The 17,720-nt window shown below is 39.6% G+C and overlaps 1 protein-coding gene across 1 annotated transcript; it reads right to left on the bottom strand.

The window, feature by feature from the left end:
- Positions 1–7,127: 7,127 nt before the first annotated feature.
- LOC137283472 (group 3 secretory phospholipase A2-like) lies at positions 7,128–17,278 on the bottom strand. The gene is made up of 5 exons (XM_067814991.1): positions 17,007–17,278; positions 12,262–12,419; positions 11,425–11,584; positions 10,738–10,881; positions 7,128–7,287 (listed from the first exon to the last, which is right to left on the bottom strand). Exons 1-5 carry the CDS (start codon positions 17,243–17,245, stop codon positions 7,209–7,211), a joined length of 780 nt encoding a protein of 259 aa, XP_067671092.1. The 5' UTR covers positions 17,246–17,278; the 3' UTR covers positions 7,128–7,208.
- Positions 17,279–17,720: the final 442 nt, after the last annotated feature.

The raw sequence follows: 17,720 nt of genomic DNA, 5'->3' as shown, positions 1-17,720 counted from the left end.
CTGTAATTCTGCTGAAAATCTGCTCATGATATAGTCACAACTGTACAATCGACATGTGAATGTGGAAGCGGTTTTGTCGTTTCTGTTTAAAAGAAATGGCAAGATGACGTTGATGGTAAAACTGTTACATTTAGCCAAACATACGTCACTTTAAATAATGGTCATTATTTGGTCAGCGTGCCTTTCAAGATTATCTCGGATATATCACGACATGTCTTTGGTGTTGGATAAACAAACAAACATCGAAACTTAATCAAGGCAGCTCTCGGATGCGACACCCACCCCTTTCCACGCCTATTAACCACGCCTCACCCCACTCATGATAACCCGCAAACCCTCTTGAAACGTTTATGAGTGGGTTAATATTAATCGTCACATCGGCAACATTTCAGCTATGACGAGAACAATTACGTTTATACACAATAATTCATAGTAACTTGTAAAAATCTGTCAACGAAGGACAGTAAAAGAACTAGATTATCTCAGAATCGAAGTAGAAACTAGTGATTAGATCTAAACAGTGTAACTATAGACGACAATACAAGGTAAATACAGACTATTTATTGCCAACAACCGAAGGCAGATCACCATGCTAGGGACCACGGGGACTAACAGTACATTTGCTTGCCTGCATGGGCCCTAGCTGGATTTTCACCATCTCGTCAACTGTCAGCAAATCTTGCCATGCATTAAAACACACGTATTGTACGATTGAAAACGTGGAGAGTTTTAATTTACTTCGAATTTTTTTAGGACTTGCGTATCTTCTGAGGAGGACTAAAGGAGATTGAAGGGTTCTTGTATTTACAGGTTTGAAATAATCTCATTTAGTCCTGTGACAAACCCAAACCGCTGTTACGTGTCAACTGTGACATGAGTGCAAACTATCACAAGAAATACACGGAAAATTATCAACTTTTGAGTTATTGAGAGCAGCAAACAAATTTTTAATCACCACTTCTCCTTCTTGTATTGGGAGATTCTGCCAACTTTAAACAAACGAAACAACACAATGTGTTACTATGACAACAGTTGCATGCATGCCTACTATGTCACAAGAAAATACACCGATATTGTCATCTTTTAAGGAATGGATAACCTGTTAAAATATAGATCAACAAATCACCACTGCCTCCATGCACGGCTTGGTGGTTGAAGCTTCTGCGAGCGTAGTGACCCAGAGCGTAAGGTCGATGGTTCGACACCTTTCTCGCACCATACAAAACGAAATAGAACATGATATATGTTGATGCCTTGTCTAGACTTGTAGATGTCAGCTGTTGTTATTGTACAATACATGGATTGACTGTATATTGTTTTCTGTTCATTGAGGATCAACAAAGAAATCTGGCAAACTGAAATAATCCACAAAGAGGATTCATACAGTATGAACATCAACAACGGATTCTCATGGTTTGTACATCGGTTTTCAAATTTATACCATAACGATCAGAAAAGATACAGTCTGTCACCTTTAGAAGAAATAAAACCTTTGTGGAAAAATTGTAACATGAACAAAAGATATATTTCATTAGCTCTGATGTTTATTGTGTTTCCAATTGAATGTGAAAGTAATTTAGAAAAGTTTCGTTGTTACGAGTGAAGGTGTAATAAAAGGGTATACCACAAATTTACTTTTACTCAACCATCTGACCTGTTATAAAATATTTTTAAAAAACATATATGTTTTTATGTTCTACGATTTGATACTAAAGCAGCACTTTATGGCAATGACTCACAGAATGAAAATGTTAACAGTAAAATCCTTCAGTGATTATAACACTCAGCTTATTACTAAAATTAAACGCAGTCTGTGAATATGGTTCATTCCCATTATGACTACTCCCAGTTTCGCTACCCGAAACAAACAATCTGTTTCAGTCGAGTGTTTTTTATAATTGTTATCATTATTAATTTTAGAGAAACTGTATCTCTAACAATTGTATGAGGTCATATAATATGACGCATGCAGTGCCCAGAGTTCACTAGGTACACACTTGTCTTACCGACATGTACTTCACACACATATCTTAGCGACTTGTACTTCACACACTTATCTTACCGACTTGTACTTCACACACTTATCTTACCGACTTGTACTTCACACACTTATCTTACCGACTTGTATTTCACACACTTATCTTCCCGACCTGCACTTCACACACTTATCTTACCGACTTGTACTTCACACACTTATTTTACCGACTTGTATTTACACACACTTATCTTCCCGACCTGTACTTCACACACATATCTTGCCGACATGTACTTCACACACTTGTCTTACCGACTTGTACTTCACACACTTATCTTACCCACTTGTACTTCACACACTTGTCTTACCGACACACACTTGTCTTACCGACTTGTACTTGGCACACTTATCTTACCGACATGTACTTCACACACATATCTTACCGACATGTACTTCACACACATATCTTACCGACTTCTACTTCACACACATATCTCACCGACTTGTACTTCACACACTTATCTTACCGACTTGTACTTCACACACCTGTCTTACCGACTTGTACTTCACACACTTATCTTACCGACTTGTACTTCACACACTTATCCTACCGACATGTACTTCTCACACTTATCCTACCGACTTGTCCTTCACACACTAATCTTCCCGACTTGTACTTCACACACTTGTCTTACCGACTTGTACTTCACACACTTATCGCACCGACATGTACTTGGCACACTTATCTTACCGACATGTACTTCACACACGTATCTTACCGACTTGTACTTCCCACACTTATCTTACCGACATATACTTCACACACTTATCTTACCGACTTGTACTTGCCACACTTATCTTACCGACTTGTACTTCACACACTTATCTTACCGACTTGTACTTCACACACATATCTTACCGACTTGTACTTCACACACTTATCTTACCGACTTGTACTTCACACGCATATCTTACAGACTTGTACTTCACACACATATCTCACCGACTTGTACTTGGCACACTTATCTTACCGACTTGTACTTCACACACTTATCTTACCGACATGTACTTCACACACTTATCTTACCGACTTGTACTTCACACACTTATCTTACCGACTTGTACTTCACACACATATCTTACCGACATGTACTTCACACATATATGTTACCGACTTCTACTTCCCACACGTATCTTACCGACATGTAATTCACACACTTGTCTTACCGACTTGTACTTCACACTTGTCTTACCGACTTGTACTTGGAACACTTATCTTACCGACTTGTACTTCACACACTTATCTTACCGACATGTACTTGGCACACTTGTCTTACCGACTTGTACTTCATACACATATCTTACCGACTTGTACTTCACACACTTATCCTACCGACATGTACTTCACACACTTATCTTACCGACTTGTACTTCACACACTTATCTTACCGACTTGTATTGCACACACTTATCTTCCCGACCTGTACTTCACACACATATCTTACCCACTTGTACTTCACACACTTGTCTTACCGACACACACTTATCTTACCGACATGTACTTCACACACTTATCTTACCGACATGTACTTCACACACATATCTTACCGACTTGTACTTCACACACCTGTCTTACCGACATGTACTTGGCACACTTATCCTACCGACTTGTACTTCACACACATATCTTACCGACTTGTACTTCACACACATATCTTACCCACATGTACTTCACACACATATCTTACCGACTTCTACTTCCCACACGTATCTTACCGACATGTAATTCACACACTTATCTTACCGACTTGTACTTCACACACTTATCTTACCGACATGTACTCGGCACACTTATCTTACCGACTTGTACTTCATACACATATCTTACCGACTTGTACTTCACACACTTATCCTACCGACTTGTACTTCACACACATATCTCACCGACATGTACTTGGCACACTTATCTTCCCGACCTGTACTTCACACACATATCTTACCCACTTGTACTTCACACACTTGTCTTACCGACACACACTTATTTTACCGACATGTACTTCACACACTTATCTTACCGACATGTACTTCACACACATATCTTACCGACATGTACTTCACACACATATCTTACCGACTTGAACTTCACACACATATCTTACCGACTTGTACTTGGCACACTTATCCTACCGACTTGTACTTCACACACATATCTTACCGACTTGTACTTCACACTCTTGTCTTACCGACTTGTACTTCACACACTTATCTTACCGATTTGTACTTCACACACTTATCTTACCGACTTGTACTTCACACACTTATCTTACCGACTTGTACTTCACACACTTCTCTTACCGACATGTACTTCACACACTTATCTTACCGACTTGTACTTCACACACTTATCTTACCGACTTGTACTTCACACACTTATCCTACCGACTTGTACTTCACACACATATCTCACCGACATGTACTTGGCACACTTACCTTACCGACTTGTACTTCACACACATATCTTACTGACATGTACTTCCCACACTTATCTTACCGACTTGTACTTCCCAGACTTCTCCTACCGACTTGTACTTCACACACATATCTTACCGACTTGTACTTCACACACTTGTCTTACCGACACACACTTATCTTACCGACTTGTACTTCACACACTTATCTTACCGACTTGTACTTGGCACACTTATCTTACCGACATGTACTTCACACACTTATCTTACCGACATGTACTTCACACACATATCTTGCCGACTTGTACTTCACACACTTGTCTTACCGACACACACTTATCTTACCGACATGTACTTCACACACTTATCTTACCGACTTGTACTTGGCACACTTATATTACCGACTTGTACTTCACACACATATCTTACCGACTTGTACTTCACACACATATCTTACCGACTTGTACTTCACACACCTGTCTTACCGACTTGTACTTCACACACTTATCCCACCGACTTGTACTTCACACACATATCTTACCGACTTGTACTTCACACACTTGTCTTACCGACTTGTACTTCACACACTTATCTTACCGACTTGTACTTCACACACTTATCTTACCGACTTGTACTTCACACACTTATCTTACCGACATGTACTTCACACACTTATCTTACCGACATGTACTTCACACACTTATCTTACCGACATGTACTTCACACACTTATCTTACCGACTTGTACTTCACACACTTATCCTACCGACTTGTACTTCACACACATATCTCACCGACATGTACTTGGCACACTTACCTTACCGACTTGTACTTCACACACATATCTTCCCGACATGTACTTCACACACTTATCTTACCGACATGTACTTGGCACACTTATCTTACCGACTTGTACTTCACACACATATCTTACCGACATGTGCTTCACACATATTTTACCGACTTGTACTTTACACACTTGTCTTACCGACCTGTACTTCACACACTTATCTTACCGACTTGTACTTCACACACTTATCTTACCGACTTGTACTTCACACACTTATCGTACCGACATGTACTTCACACACATATCTTACCGACCTGTACTTCACAAACTTGTCTTACCGACTTGTACTTCACACACTTATCTTACCGACTTGTACTTCACACACTAATCTTACCGACATGTACTTGGCACACTTGTCTTACCGACTTGTACTTGGCACACTTGTCTTACCGACATGTACTTCACACACTTATCTTGCCGACTTGTACTTCACACACTTGTCTTACCGACATGTACTTCACACACTTATCTTACCGACTTGTACTTCACACACTTATCTTACCGACTTGTACTTCACACACTTATCTTACCGACTTGCACTTCACACACATATCTTACCGACTTGTACTTCACACACTTATCTTACCGACTTGTATTTGGCACACTTATCTTACCGACTTGTACTTCACACACATATCTTACCGACATGTGCTTCACACATATCTTACCGACTTGTACTTCACACACTTATCTTACCGACTTGTACTTCACACACATATCTTACCGACTTGTCCTTCACACACTTGTCTTACCGACTTGTACTTGGCACACTTATCTTACCGACATGTACTTCACACACTTATCTTGCCGACTTGTACTTCACACACTTGTCTTACCGACATGTACTCCACACACTTATCTTACCGACTTGTACTTCACACACTTATCTTACCGACTTGTACTTCACACACTAATCTTACCGACATGTACTTGGCACACTTGTCTTACCGACTTGTACTTGGCACACTTATCTTACCGACATGTACTTCACACAATTGTCTTACCGACATGTACTTCACACACTTATCTTACCGACTTGTACTTCACACAGTTGTCTTACCGACAGGTACTTCACACACTTATCTTACCGACTTGTACTTCACACACTTATCCTACCGACTTGTACTTCACACACTTTTCTTACCGACATGTACTTCACACACTTATCTTACCGACTTGTGCTTCCCACACTTACCCTACCGACTTGTACTTCCCACACATATCTTACCGACTTGTACTTCACACACTTATCTTACCGACTTGTACTTCACACACTTATCTTACCGACTTGTACTTCTTTATATAAGTTATTTTATACATTGAATCGTTTGCACACTTAACGTAAACATTATTAACCATTTTGTAGCAGTTTTAAGCTTGTCAGAATATGTTTCACTGGTTTTAAAAATCCAGCCGAGAGCGGTCTTCAAATTAAAATAAAATGATATTTTGTACATATAACATGGCGGTAAAATAAATACGCTGTACCATGCTTCTTATACGGTCTGATGTACGTCTTTTTGTGACAGTGTGATCCCGGATCAGGTGAGACTACTGCAAAGAAGCCTACATCAAACCGTATTACCCTCGAGAGAGCATACAACTTAAAATATACACGGCAAACATAAATACATACAAACACATATCTGTGTGCGTCAGTGTGTGTATATTCGACTCGTCATTTGTATTCCTCTAAGCAATGACGTTTGATCTGTATACATAATGCATCTTTTAACATGGACAAGATCCTCTCACAAAACGCTGCCATAACAGTCGTGTCAAAATTTCCATACATCTTAGAGTGAATGGCGCTGACAGTCAATGACACAGTGCTGTTTGACATTTGTTCAGTGTTTTATTTGTTTAAAGTAATAAAGAAAGAAAAAAACATGTCGACAACGTCGACAGGGTCCGCATCAAAAACGGGGACTATTGGTGAATTTCCTGACACGCCTTGACTTGTCCTCGCCATACTTCAAACAGATGAACCACCATCTGGAACACAATAACAGAGGATGTTTAAACACGGAGGCTGGAACACATTAGCGACACCAACAGTGCTGGTGTTCACCAAGGGAGACTGGAACACATTAGCGACACCAACAGTGCTGGTGTTCACCAAGGGAGACTGGAACACACTAGCGGCAACAACAAAGCAGGTGTTCATCAAGGGAGTCTGGAACACCTTTACGAGACCAACAACAGCTGGTGGTTACAAATGAAGGCTAGAACAAACTAGCGATACAAGCAACAGCTGGTGGTTACGAGTAGAATTTCATATTAAACGTTTATCTTCGTCCTATTAAGACATGTATTCTGGACACTTTCACCACCACGGGTTTGAAAAAACACACTTTTCTTTTAACAACACTTTACCATCACCAAGCACGCACATCCTCTCGCTCATGAGCTGGAAATCAACAACCAACTCAACACAGTCTGGACACATGTTATACCACAGATGAACATTAGCATTACAGGACTCATCACCATAAGCTTGATTACCATTTCGCCCCCTTGTTTCAATAGTTTGGTCGAGTGTTTAAGCCGACTTATTGATTGCGAATGCTCCCGGTATGTTTATCATAACACGAAGGTACAATGTACAGAATAATCCCTGAAAGCCACGGCTTCAAGGTCAGCCAAGATATGGTTTTGAACTATCGACTTATACACCAGGTCGTGGGTAGACATGTTCGGACATGACAAAAACAACTTACAAACACGTTTATTGTTATTTTGAGACAAATGTGATACGATATACTGGGATTCCCTACATCCCCGCTCACTGAGTGAATGGGCATGGATTTAAGCCGTTTGAGCACAATTTCAGCAACGTCACGTCGGGTAAGTCACAGATGGGTTCACGCAATGTACAAAGAGAATCTTCGTGAAACGTGAACACTTTAAGCACTAGACTAATCAATACGTTTTGCCAGATGGCACATTGGTCTTATAGGTGACCCCACCCGTCATGTCATTGATGAACGTCTTCAACTTCTGAATGTAAAAATGTCAGAACATGTATATATCCCCCATAACAAGGATCTACGGATAAAGGCGTTTCATTTGCGTATTTCGTAGGATTACATCAAGGTTGTAAATTCAAATCTTTGAACTTGTTCTTTATGTCGGTTCAACTCTTTGTAATTCAGGTACAATTTCTGGCTGTTGTTGAAAATCCAAGTTTACACGAGTCTTAATACTCTCTATGAATAGCCCCTTGCATCAAAATGTACGGAGTCATTGGGAGAGGGAAACGATGTTATTGTTTAAATCATATGTAGTGCTCCCCAGCATGGTTTCCGTTGCGTGTTTATGAGTGAGTGAGTGAGTTTAGTTTTACGCCGCACTCACCAATATTCCAGCTATATGGCGACGGTCTGTAAATAATCGAGTCTGGACCTGACAATTCAGTTATCAAAACAGCATGAACATCGATCTGCGCAATTGGGAACCGATGACATGTGTCAACCAAGTCAGCGAGTCTGACCACCCGATCCCGTTAGTCGCCTCTTACGACAAGCTGAGTCGCCTTCTATGGCAAGCATGGGTTGCTGAAGGCCTATTCTACCCCAGGACCTTCACGGGTCGCGTGTTTATGAACCTTCTAAACATTTGAAATGTAGATCACATTATCAGCTTCAGCTGTGAGAAAGGGTTGGCTCCAGGTTGTTAAATAACAGGTTTATTTACAACACATAATGGCATGTCAACACGTGTGAAAAACGTGTTTCTTTGTCATGTCTGGCACAAACATTTTCTTCACTGTTTTTTAAAACGATCTAAATCAACCATGACAACATAATTTGTTACACTATGTCATAAACTGTTTGCTGCTTTATATATATTGAATCCTGAGAAAAAATCTCCAAAAATGTCTTTTGAATGTTCAGCCATAATCATCCAAGACTTTTGATGTTGGAATGTGATGGTACCTTGACAAGCGACTAAGATCATGACACACCACGTAAAATGATTAAACAATCTATCCACAAAGTATTTGAACAGAATAAGCCGTGGGCAATTCTTCTGTCCATTTCATGATATTAGGATCTGGTGGGTATTTAGGCATAATAAAAGAACACAGGATGTATAAAATGTGAAATTCAATGTAATTGAAGACGAGTACCATTGTCTTTGTTTATGTTCAGCCTGTTGTGTTGAGAAATAAGTATACTAAGAACTACCACTTTGTATATCCTGACATTTGTAAATTCATATCCCTTTTAACAAATTCTACTAAAGTAGAATGATTATCCATGTATATCTGTTACGCGACCACATACAGAAAACAATTCTTAAAAGTTGTTGTTCTGATCAGTTGTTATTCCCTGTATTTGTACTATAGGCCTGTGGCCTCTTGAACACGGAAATAAACATTGAATGATACTGACACTTATCCACACAGACAATTATGGATTGTGCACAGGGCACAGGATAGGCGTTGTTTATCTGTACCTTCGGTCCATATGTCTATAAACAGTTTATCTATACCTTCGGTCCATATGTCTATAAACAGTTTATCTGTACCTTCGGTCCATATGTCTATAAACAGTTTATCTGTACCTTCGGTCCATATGTCTATAAACAGTTTATCTGTACCTTCGGTCCATATGTTTATAAACAGTTTATCTGTACCTTCGGTCCATATGTCTATAAACAATTTATCTGTACCTTCGGTCCATATGTCTATAAACAGTTTATCTGTACTTCGGTCCATATGTCTATAAACAGTTTATCTGTGCCTTCGGTCCATATGTTTATGCTATTTCGTGTACAGCATATTTGAGGTCAAAAATGTGTCATTGTTCCAAATGAAATTTCTATAACCCAAGCACCAGTTGATACACCCTTCTTATTCTTCAGATCTTAGGACTGTTGATAGCATTCCTCTTGATTTATGACAGTCAATTGAATGCAAATGTGTTTGTATTGTATTGCAATGACAAGGCAGAAAAATGAGTTCCAAACAGATATAACTCGTCACCATAAGAAAAGTTATTGAACAATCTGGGCATGTTATGAGTTCAACAGTGTTAGCGAGATAAATCCGAATGTGTCAACATTTGAACACGACTATATGGAAACTGTAGACTGATAACTAGAGCGACATTGAATCTGGTGCAATATAACCCTTTCAGTAAGACGCAATCCGTTCTAGAGCGCTGTCATACTTTAGCTGACTAATTGTTCCTAATGTCGCGTGAAGCACATTACGGCGATACCTCTATCCCAGATGAAACAATACACATCCATATTAGATAAAATAGACCAGTATCCGTTCATTTTATCTCAGGAGATAAATCAAAAACATATCTTTAACTCAGGTTTTGAACTAAAGAAAAATCCGGCCCAAGGACTTTTCACACAAAGATCACAATTTGATGGTTTGTAATTTTTTTGTAATAACTTAAAATAATACCAGTTTCCGTATGTCCCCACCTTTTAATACACTTCTGGGGATATCCGTACCCCATGCACTTGATGCTCAGCAGATTAAAGTATATCTTGCCAACGTTGTCAGCAGCATCGTCCGGAGACGCCTTCAGACACTGGAAGAACTTCTTGTCGCAGGCACAGTCAAACCTTAAACGACAAGACACACCGTGAGTATTTTAATCGTCTACGTGGCCTTTGTAGTTGGCAAAACAGCTTATATTCCTTGAATCACTTGTTTCTATTCTTTCGACTCTAACATGTATTAGTTTTCCCCCGGGTTTCTCCTGTATCAAGATGCTACTCAAGGATGAGGCCCATCGATCCCTTACTTTAACCTGTGAAGAAATTATGATCTGTCCATGCACAGTTATATTTGTCCCGATTGTCAAACATAAGTTCATTGAATGGCATTGAGAAGTGATACACATAAAGAAGAGTTGAAATTATAATAAAGAAGCTGATTCACCCGATGGAGGAGCAAGGATATACTCCGAAACGTTGTGTTCCGTATAATAAAGAAGTTGGAATCCATAAAAACTTTTTCCTTCTAACATCCTTGTTCGACATGGTTGCTGAAAACCTTTCGGGGAAATTAACACATATCGCTCAGCTTTCCATTGAAATCTGATGACTGAAACTGATCCAAAACGACGTTCACAAATACACACACTCTTACGCCTTACACCATACCTGGTATACAGGGCAAAGTTATACAGGCCATGCTTCGATGTGAAGGGGAGTATGTAGTCTGGACAATAGTCGTGCTCACGGCAGCAGGCGTCGGTGTGGTTGTGAACACCCAGCTCGGCTGAAGGACTGGAGATGTTGCCGACGCCGCACCACTTGGTTCCTTGTGAAGAGAGATATGGACATTTGAATAACTGGATTACTACCGTAATTAATTACCGTTAATTAATTACCGTTAATTACCGTTCATTAATTAATTACCGTTACACGCTGAACCAATTTCATTCATCGTGGTGGAACAAAACATGGGAGCTGCAAAATATAGTCATGTCATCGGTCAATGTTGCACTCAGATTTCCATCAGTTAAAAGGCATGCACATGACATACTGACTTCTTGTGGTATGTATTGTTTTCAAGTCGTAACGCGAATGAACTAACAGTGAGGATGATTTGTGGATGATTTACGGATGATCAAATATGAATACACAACGCCGTTCGGAATGTGATCAAATGTAACTGAGGTTCTGGTGTAAGACATCAGTTGGCACACCTTTACTCTGCTTCCCATCTTTTTTTCTCACATAAATGACTCTAAAGTGCGGCCAATATTCACCCTTAAATGTCTGGTGCATTAGAAGTCCACCAATAGTGATTCTCTTGGCATGCAAGCACATGGTGGCCTAACCTGTCAAGCTGTTGGGACACCCCCTACCTTCTTTGGTGGTTGTGTTGGTGATGTTTTGACTTGACTTGTCCAGGTGAACACAACGTTCATCCATAGACATAAATCGTTCATGAGTCATAAATCCTGGTATGACTGTTATTATCTGTTGCCTTACCTGGGTATATGGCGGCAAATCTTTTTCTTCTCAGGGGACTGTCGTCCAAAGTCAGGTGAAACTCGTGACATTTTTGAATATACAGGTCAAGGTCACTTTTACTGATCTCGTCTATCTTTTCTGCTGAGACTTCTTTCAAAATATTTCCAATCACGTTCCTATAATAAAAAATGCACTACTTTGAATGGAACCTCAGTGTAGCATTTATGAATTATGAATCAAGTTCTCCTTGTCTACATATGGTGTGTGAATGTAAGGTTGGTTGAGTAATGTGAGTTGGGAATACATGTCGGTGGTTCTGTTTACAATGAAAACAAAACATACCTGATATGGAAATAGACTTTCTACGCATACTCCATGTTAGTGGTCATTATTTGGTCCATGTGCTTATCAGGAGGATATATATTACAACATGCCTTTGGCGTTGGATATTTAAACAGACATCGAAGCAGGATGAGAACGTACAACTCTAATGCGCAGGTCAGCACAACCAGTGAATAGCAGCGGCTCCGATAACGCAGCCCCCAACAACCACCCACTGATACCCACCGCACACCTTCTCCCGCCCACGGCACCCCACGCCACCTCCAAATGTATGGATAAATGAGGCTAAACGGTTCTCCTTGCATTTCACAGGTTTGAAAAAATATTAGATCGTCCTATTCTAAACAAAAAACGTTGTTACTATGACAACAGTGACATGGATGCAAACTGTCACAAATACACTGGCCATTATCACGTTATATTTCATAACAACGGTAACAACGGTCAACAAATCCCCGCCTCCCCCACCCCCTACCCACCTCCGAAGCTTCTACCTACACGGCGTACGTAAGGTCGGTGGTTCGAACCTTTTGACCTTTTGCCGCATCATACCAAGCGAATTAAATGGTATTTGTTGATACCCTGTCCTTAATTCGACACTAAGGTGTAAAACAAGCTATAGGCAACTCGGAGTCGGTGTGAAATGTTTCAGATTGGGATAGTCATGTTTAACTGCGGCAAGGTAATATCACAGGATTGGTACTATAAAGTATGCACAAGTCCAAACCGCCGAAAGAAACACCTCAAAATCTCAACACGTTTGTAATGAAATGGCCTTGCACATGACAAAAATTTAACGTATTTTGGATGATAGCGTACTTCATTTACGCGAAATGCACCTCCTTGCGTTTAAAACTGCTACCGATATTAAACACACAATGCGTTGTCTTTCGAGAGTTAGATGTTCGTCTTATCTTTGTGACATTAAAACATGTGAAACAAGCATAACGAATGTTTTATTCATTGCGACTTCTCTATGTAAGGATCAGTGGAGATAGTACACCGTTTGTTTGTCCTAAAGGCAAAAATATTTAGCTTTGCACGAACGCAGGTAGACTTAAATCTATGTCAATTTGTGTTCCTGTTATGTTCAAAACGACAGCGTTTCAAATTAGACCAACGAACAGGAACATCTGTAGTTATAATCATCATTACGTAATATAGTGCAGACATATCTATCACGCAGTTTGATGCACTCGACTGCTGTTCGACAATACTGTACAGTGAGTGTGTGGATGCATTTTCTTGGAAATTTGATTTCAGGAGGAGTTATATTATCTACCTGAGATGAATTTGCAATATTTTTGTGTAAAGAAGTAATTAAATTTCTTTTGTGTTCATTGTGATTCCTGCTTTCTAAAAGGTAGCTTTGGGCACGTATTAATGTGTTCGTTTACAATTATCATAAATAGTTAAGTTATGGCCACCAAAGTGCCATTTACAGAGATTCCATGTAGCACCGAAGGAATTCCCAACATATACATACACTTTCAGGATCTTCAGAACCACTCGGAGCCAAACTCCGAGAAAGGAATGGAAAGAAACACTTGGATGCAGTTTCTGCTCACCGACTCTTAGGTATTTCATCCCCTCGTCTTGGCTAACCAGATTTTAGTTCTGATATGCATTTTTCAGGGTGCCTACCCGTTCTCAGGCGGAAAATTGAACTGAAATTATGTGCGCAGAGCAGTGATGATTTCCATTTTGCGAAAATATTTTACAAAGATCCACCCTAAACTCGCTTCGTGAAAATTATTTATGTTACACTGAAATAACTTCTACGTCAAGTGTCCGAATACTATTTTGCACGGGTCTGTACGTCCGGTGTGTTTCATCTTTCCCGTTGTACAAGAAAATAATTGATAAAATGTTCACTTCATGTTCACCTCTCGTCACCACTTTTATCCTCTTCAGTGTATGGTAAAGCAAAAGACATGTTCTGGCCGCCAAAAGCTGCAACATTGGTGATGCGGCGTTAAGAAATATGCACTCACTCATGCACACACAGAGACGTAAACACACTTAAAGTGCATGTGTGTGTATGTGTCTGTGCATATGTGTGCAGTGTTGAGTGTAATTTGCACAAATTCGCCTAACGCGGTATACCAAAGTCAACATCACCTAACAGACAGGTACGCGAAGTCGCCTCGTAATAAGGGGACGATAGGGGAGCAACCTTGTGTTAACAGGCCATGTGTTTGGCTGTGTGAGGTCAGTCAACGCTGCATTTGATGTACATCGTACTGACATGGACTTCAACATTAATTTGATACTGGGCAATGCTGTGTCTTCGGAATGTGAATTATGAAGAGAGGTAGGGACAATGTCCTCTATAACATGTATATGAACTAGTCGCATGAACTAACATGTTCATTCAAAAATCACATCATATTTTCTGTACAGACAAAAACAGCGAGAAGTGATTTATCAATTTTTGATTTATGGAATTAGTTGATCAAGATCCTGAAATCATGACTACAACAACACCTCAACCAGTAACAAGCCACTTTCTTAATATCGTAATCGTATTCGCTGAAATCCATTAAGACAATGATAATATCTAACAGCATATATTCGTCGGGTATTTTTTCAACTTGCAACACCGGGATTAATCCCTTCTGAAACAGAACTGAAAACGCTGTATGTACGAATGAGTCAAACGCTCACCTTTATGTACATGTATCTGTATCTACAGTTTGTGAGTGAGTTAAGATTTTATCAAGTTACTTTGGTAATGTTTCAGTCATATGGTGACTACAAACAATTAATAATGTTACAATTAAAAAAGGTAAATTATAGAAACCTCTCCACGAATAAAACATATTTCCAGTTATATACAAATTTCAGTTTTAACTACCAATGACAATACAATATGAAAACAAGCGTGTGAGTTAGTCTAGTTTTAAGCCGCATTTAGCAATATTCCAGGAATATCACGGCGGGGACACCAGAAATGGATTATAATCATGGGTCTGTGGGGGACATTTTAATCACTAGTCTACCCGACTGCTCCGTTTAGAAGTTTGAGTCAGATAAGGACAAATCTTATCGATGAACAATATCTTTATTCAGTAGAATCTTGTTTCGTTGTCGAAGCGTAAAGTTCATCTATAAAGTTTATCCTTATCCAAGTTAAATGTCATTGAGTATTGTCAAATGTCTGAAAAGCATCTTATTCTGTCTGGGTGTTTACATGCAAACCTTTGATCCGATCAATTGCTGAAAGTGCTGAAGAGTGTCGCTCATATCAATGTCAGTACCGTTGGTCTGATCAATTGGTTAAAAGTGATGAAGAGTGTCATCGACGTCAATGTCAACACACGGGTTTTGAACCGGGGATCATCAATCAACCAATACTACATAATTGACATCTAACTCCTCATCTCGGACACCGACTTGTTCAACATGGCCACTTTCAACGACTGCAGTCCCTGACGTCAAAAATAACAGTGTAACGCCGTTAAGAATGTGGGAAAAGACGACCGGGCTGTCGACAAACAAGAAAGCCTTGTCCATGACTATTTATTGAACATTCGCTTCAAGAAACGTGTCACCAGTCAGCTCGAAGAGATGCGCAAGTGGACTTTTGAATTTTACGTGTTGCAGTGAAAGCCAAGAGTGTTTGACTAGAATCATATGTTGATACAATATGGACTTGAATTGTGTCGCAAGTTTGACTTACGACTAAAATGAAATGTTACAAACAAATTAGGTGAGTCAATAGCGGGAGAGAACGTATTAAAATCCGCTATTAGTAGCAGAGAAATATATTTCTGCCTTAAATGTATGAACACTACATGCCCATGTACACATACGTAAGATATCGAGAGCAGGAAGATATAAATCGTTGACCATGTGGTATCAATTTGTTTTATGACATTGAACTTGTCTCAGTATGCAAGCGCAAGATGTGAAACCTGCGAGTCACAGTGTGTACAATGCACATTGCATTAATAGTGTCTACGCACGTAAATATGGTATATAAGCATTGTTCAAGAGCACATTAAGTACGTATCTGTGGCAAGACAGCCTGACAGAGATGAATAACACTGTACAGTCACGGATTGAGGCGGTGTGTATTATTTCCATTAACCATATAAACAAGAATACAATATATATTTTGAATAGTTGTGTTGTGTTTTTATGGCTGAATGATTTACATTAACAAAATCATCCACAAACAAGTTAATGTGTTTGACGAGGAAAACATGTACATATTTTAAATCACACGGAGTCACATTTACAAATGGAACAGACATGAGGTACTTCAGCTGTTATGGTTTGGATTATAAGAAACGTAAATAAACAATCCAGATTACAATATTCTGAATTATGCATTAATAATTTTTTTTAAATGTTATTGAGGTAGGAAGGAGCCACGAGTGACACAACAATAGCAATGAATATTGCGTGCGTCTTACCTGTCCCCGAAGACAGCGCAATCAGCATAGCCTCCATCTCCGTCAAACAAGGCCTCCAAAAGGCGGTCTCTCCCATGGGTTGTAAAATATTTGTAGACGTCAGTTGACAAACATGGACTGATGAGACAGAGGAGAAACGCGACATGCAGGTTGCCTGGAGTTTGTAACGTCTTGATTATCATAGCGAGGGAACGTACGTAACGCTGGGAACAGGTGGAGTGATGGATGACAATGGACATATGTCGTTGTAGTTATATTACACGCTTCGCTAACTAAACACGACTGGGCAGATAAAAATCTTTATTGCATAAGTGAAGGGGAGGGCGTTCACTTATATGACAGACGTAAATGCAAAAGTATTTTCAGTTGTTAACGTACAGGTAATATTTAACCACACAGTGTATTTGGTATTATTGTGTAAGAAGAAACGAGTGAATTGGTACGTCTACATTTATTAGAAGATCTTCAATAGTGAGTGAGTTTAGTTTTACGCCGCACTCAGCAATATTCCAGCTATATGGCGGCGGTCAGTGAATAATCGAGTCTGGACCAGACAATTCAGTGATCAACAGCATTAGCATCGATCTGCGTAATTGGGAATGAGTCAAAAAGTCAGTGGGCCTGAACATCCGATCCCGTTAGTTGCCTCTTACGACAAACATGGTCGCCTTTTAAGGCAAGCATGGGTTGCTGAAGGCCTACACTACCCTGGAC

Source organism: Haliotis asinina, chromosome 1 (genome assembly GCF_037392515.1).
Source record: "Haliotis asinina isolate JCU_RB_2024 chromosome 1, JCU_Hal_asi_v2, whole genome shotgun sequence".
In the NCBI taxonomy this organism is placed as follows: Eukaryota; Metazoa; Mollusca; class Gastropoda; order Lepetellida; family Haliotidae; genus Haliotis; species Haliotis asinina.
This window is presented reverse-complemented; position numbering and strand designations above follow the sequence as displayed.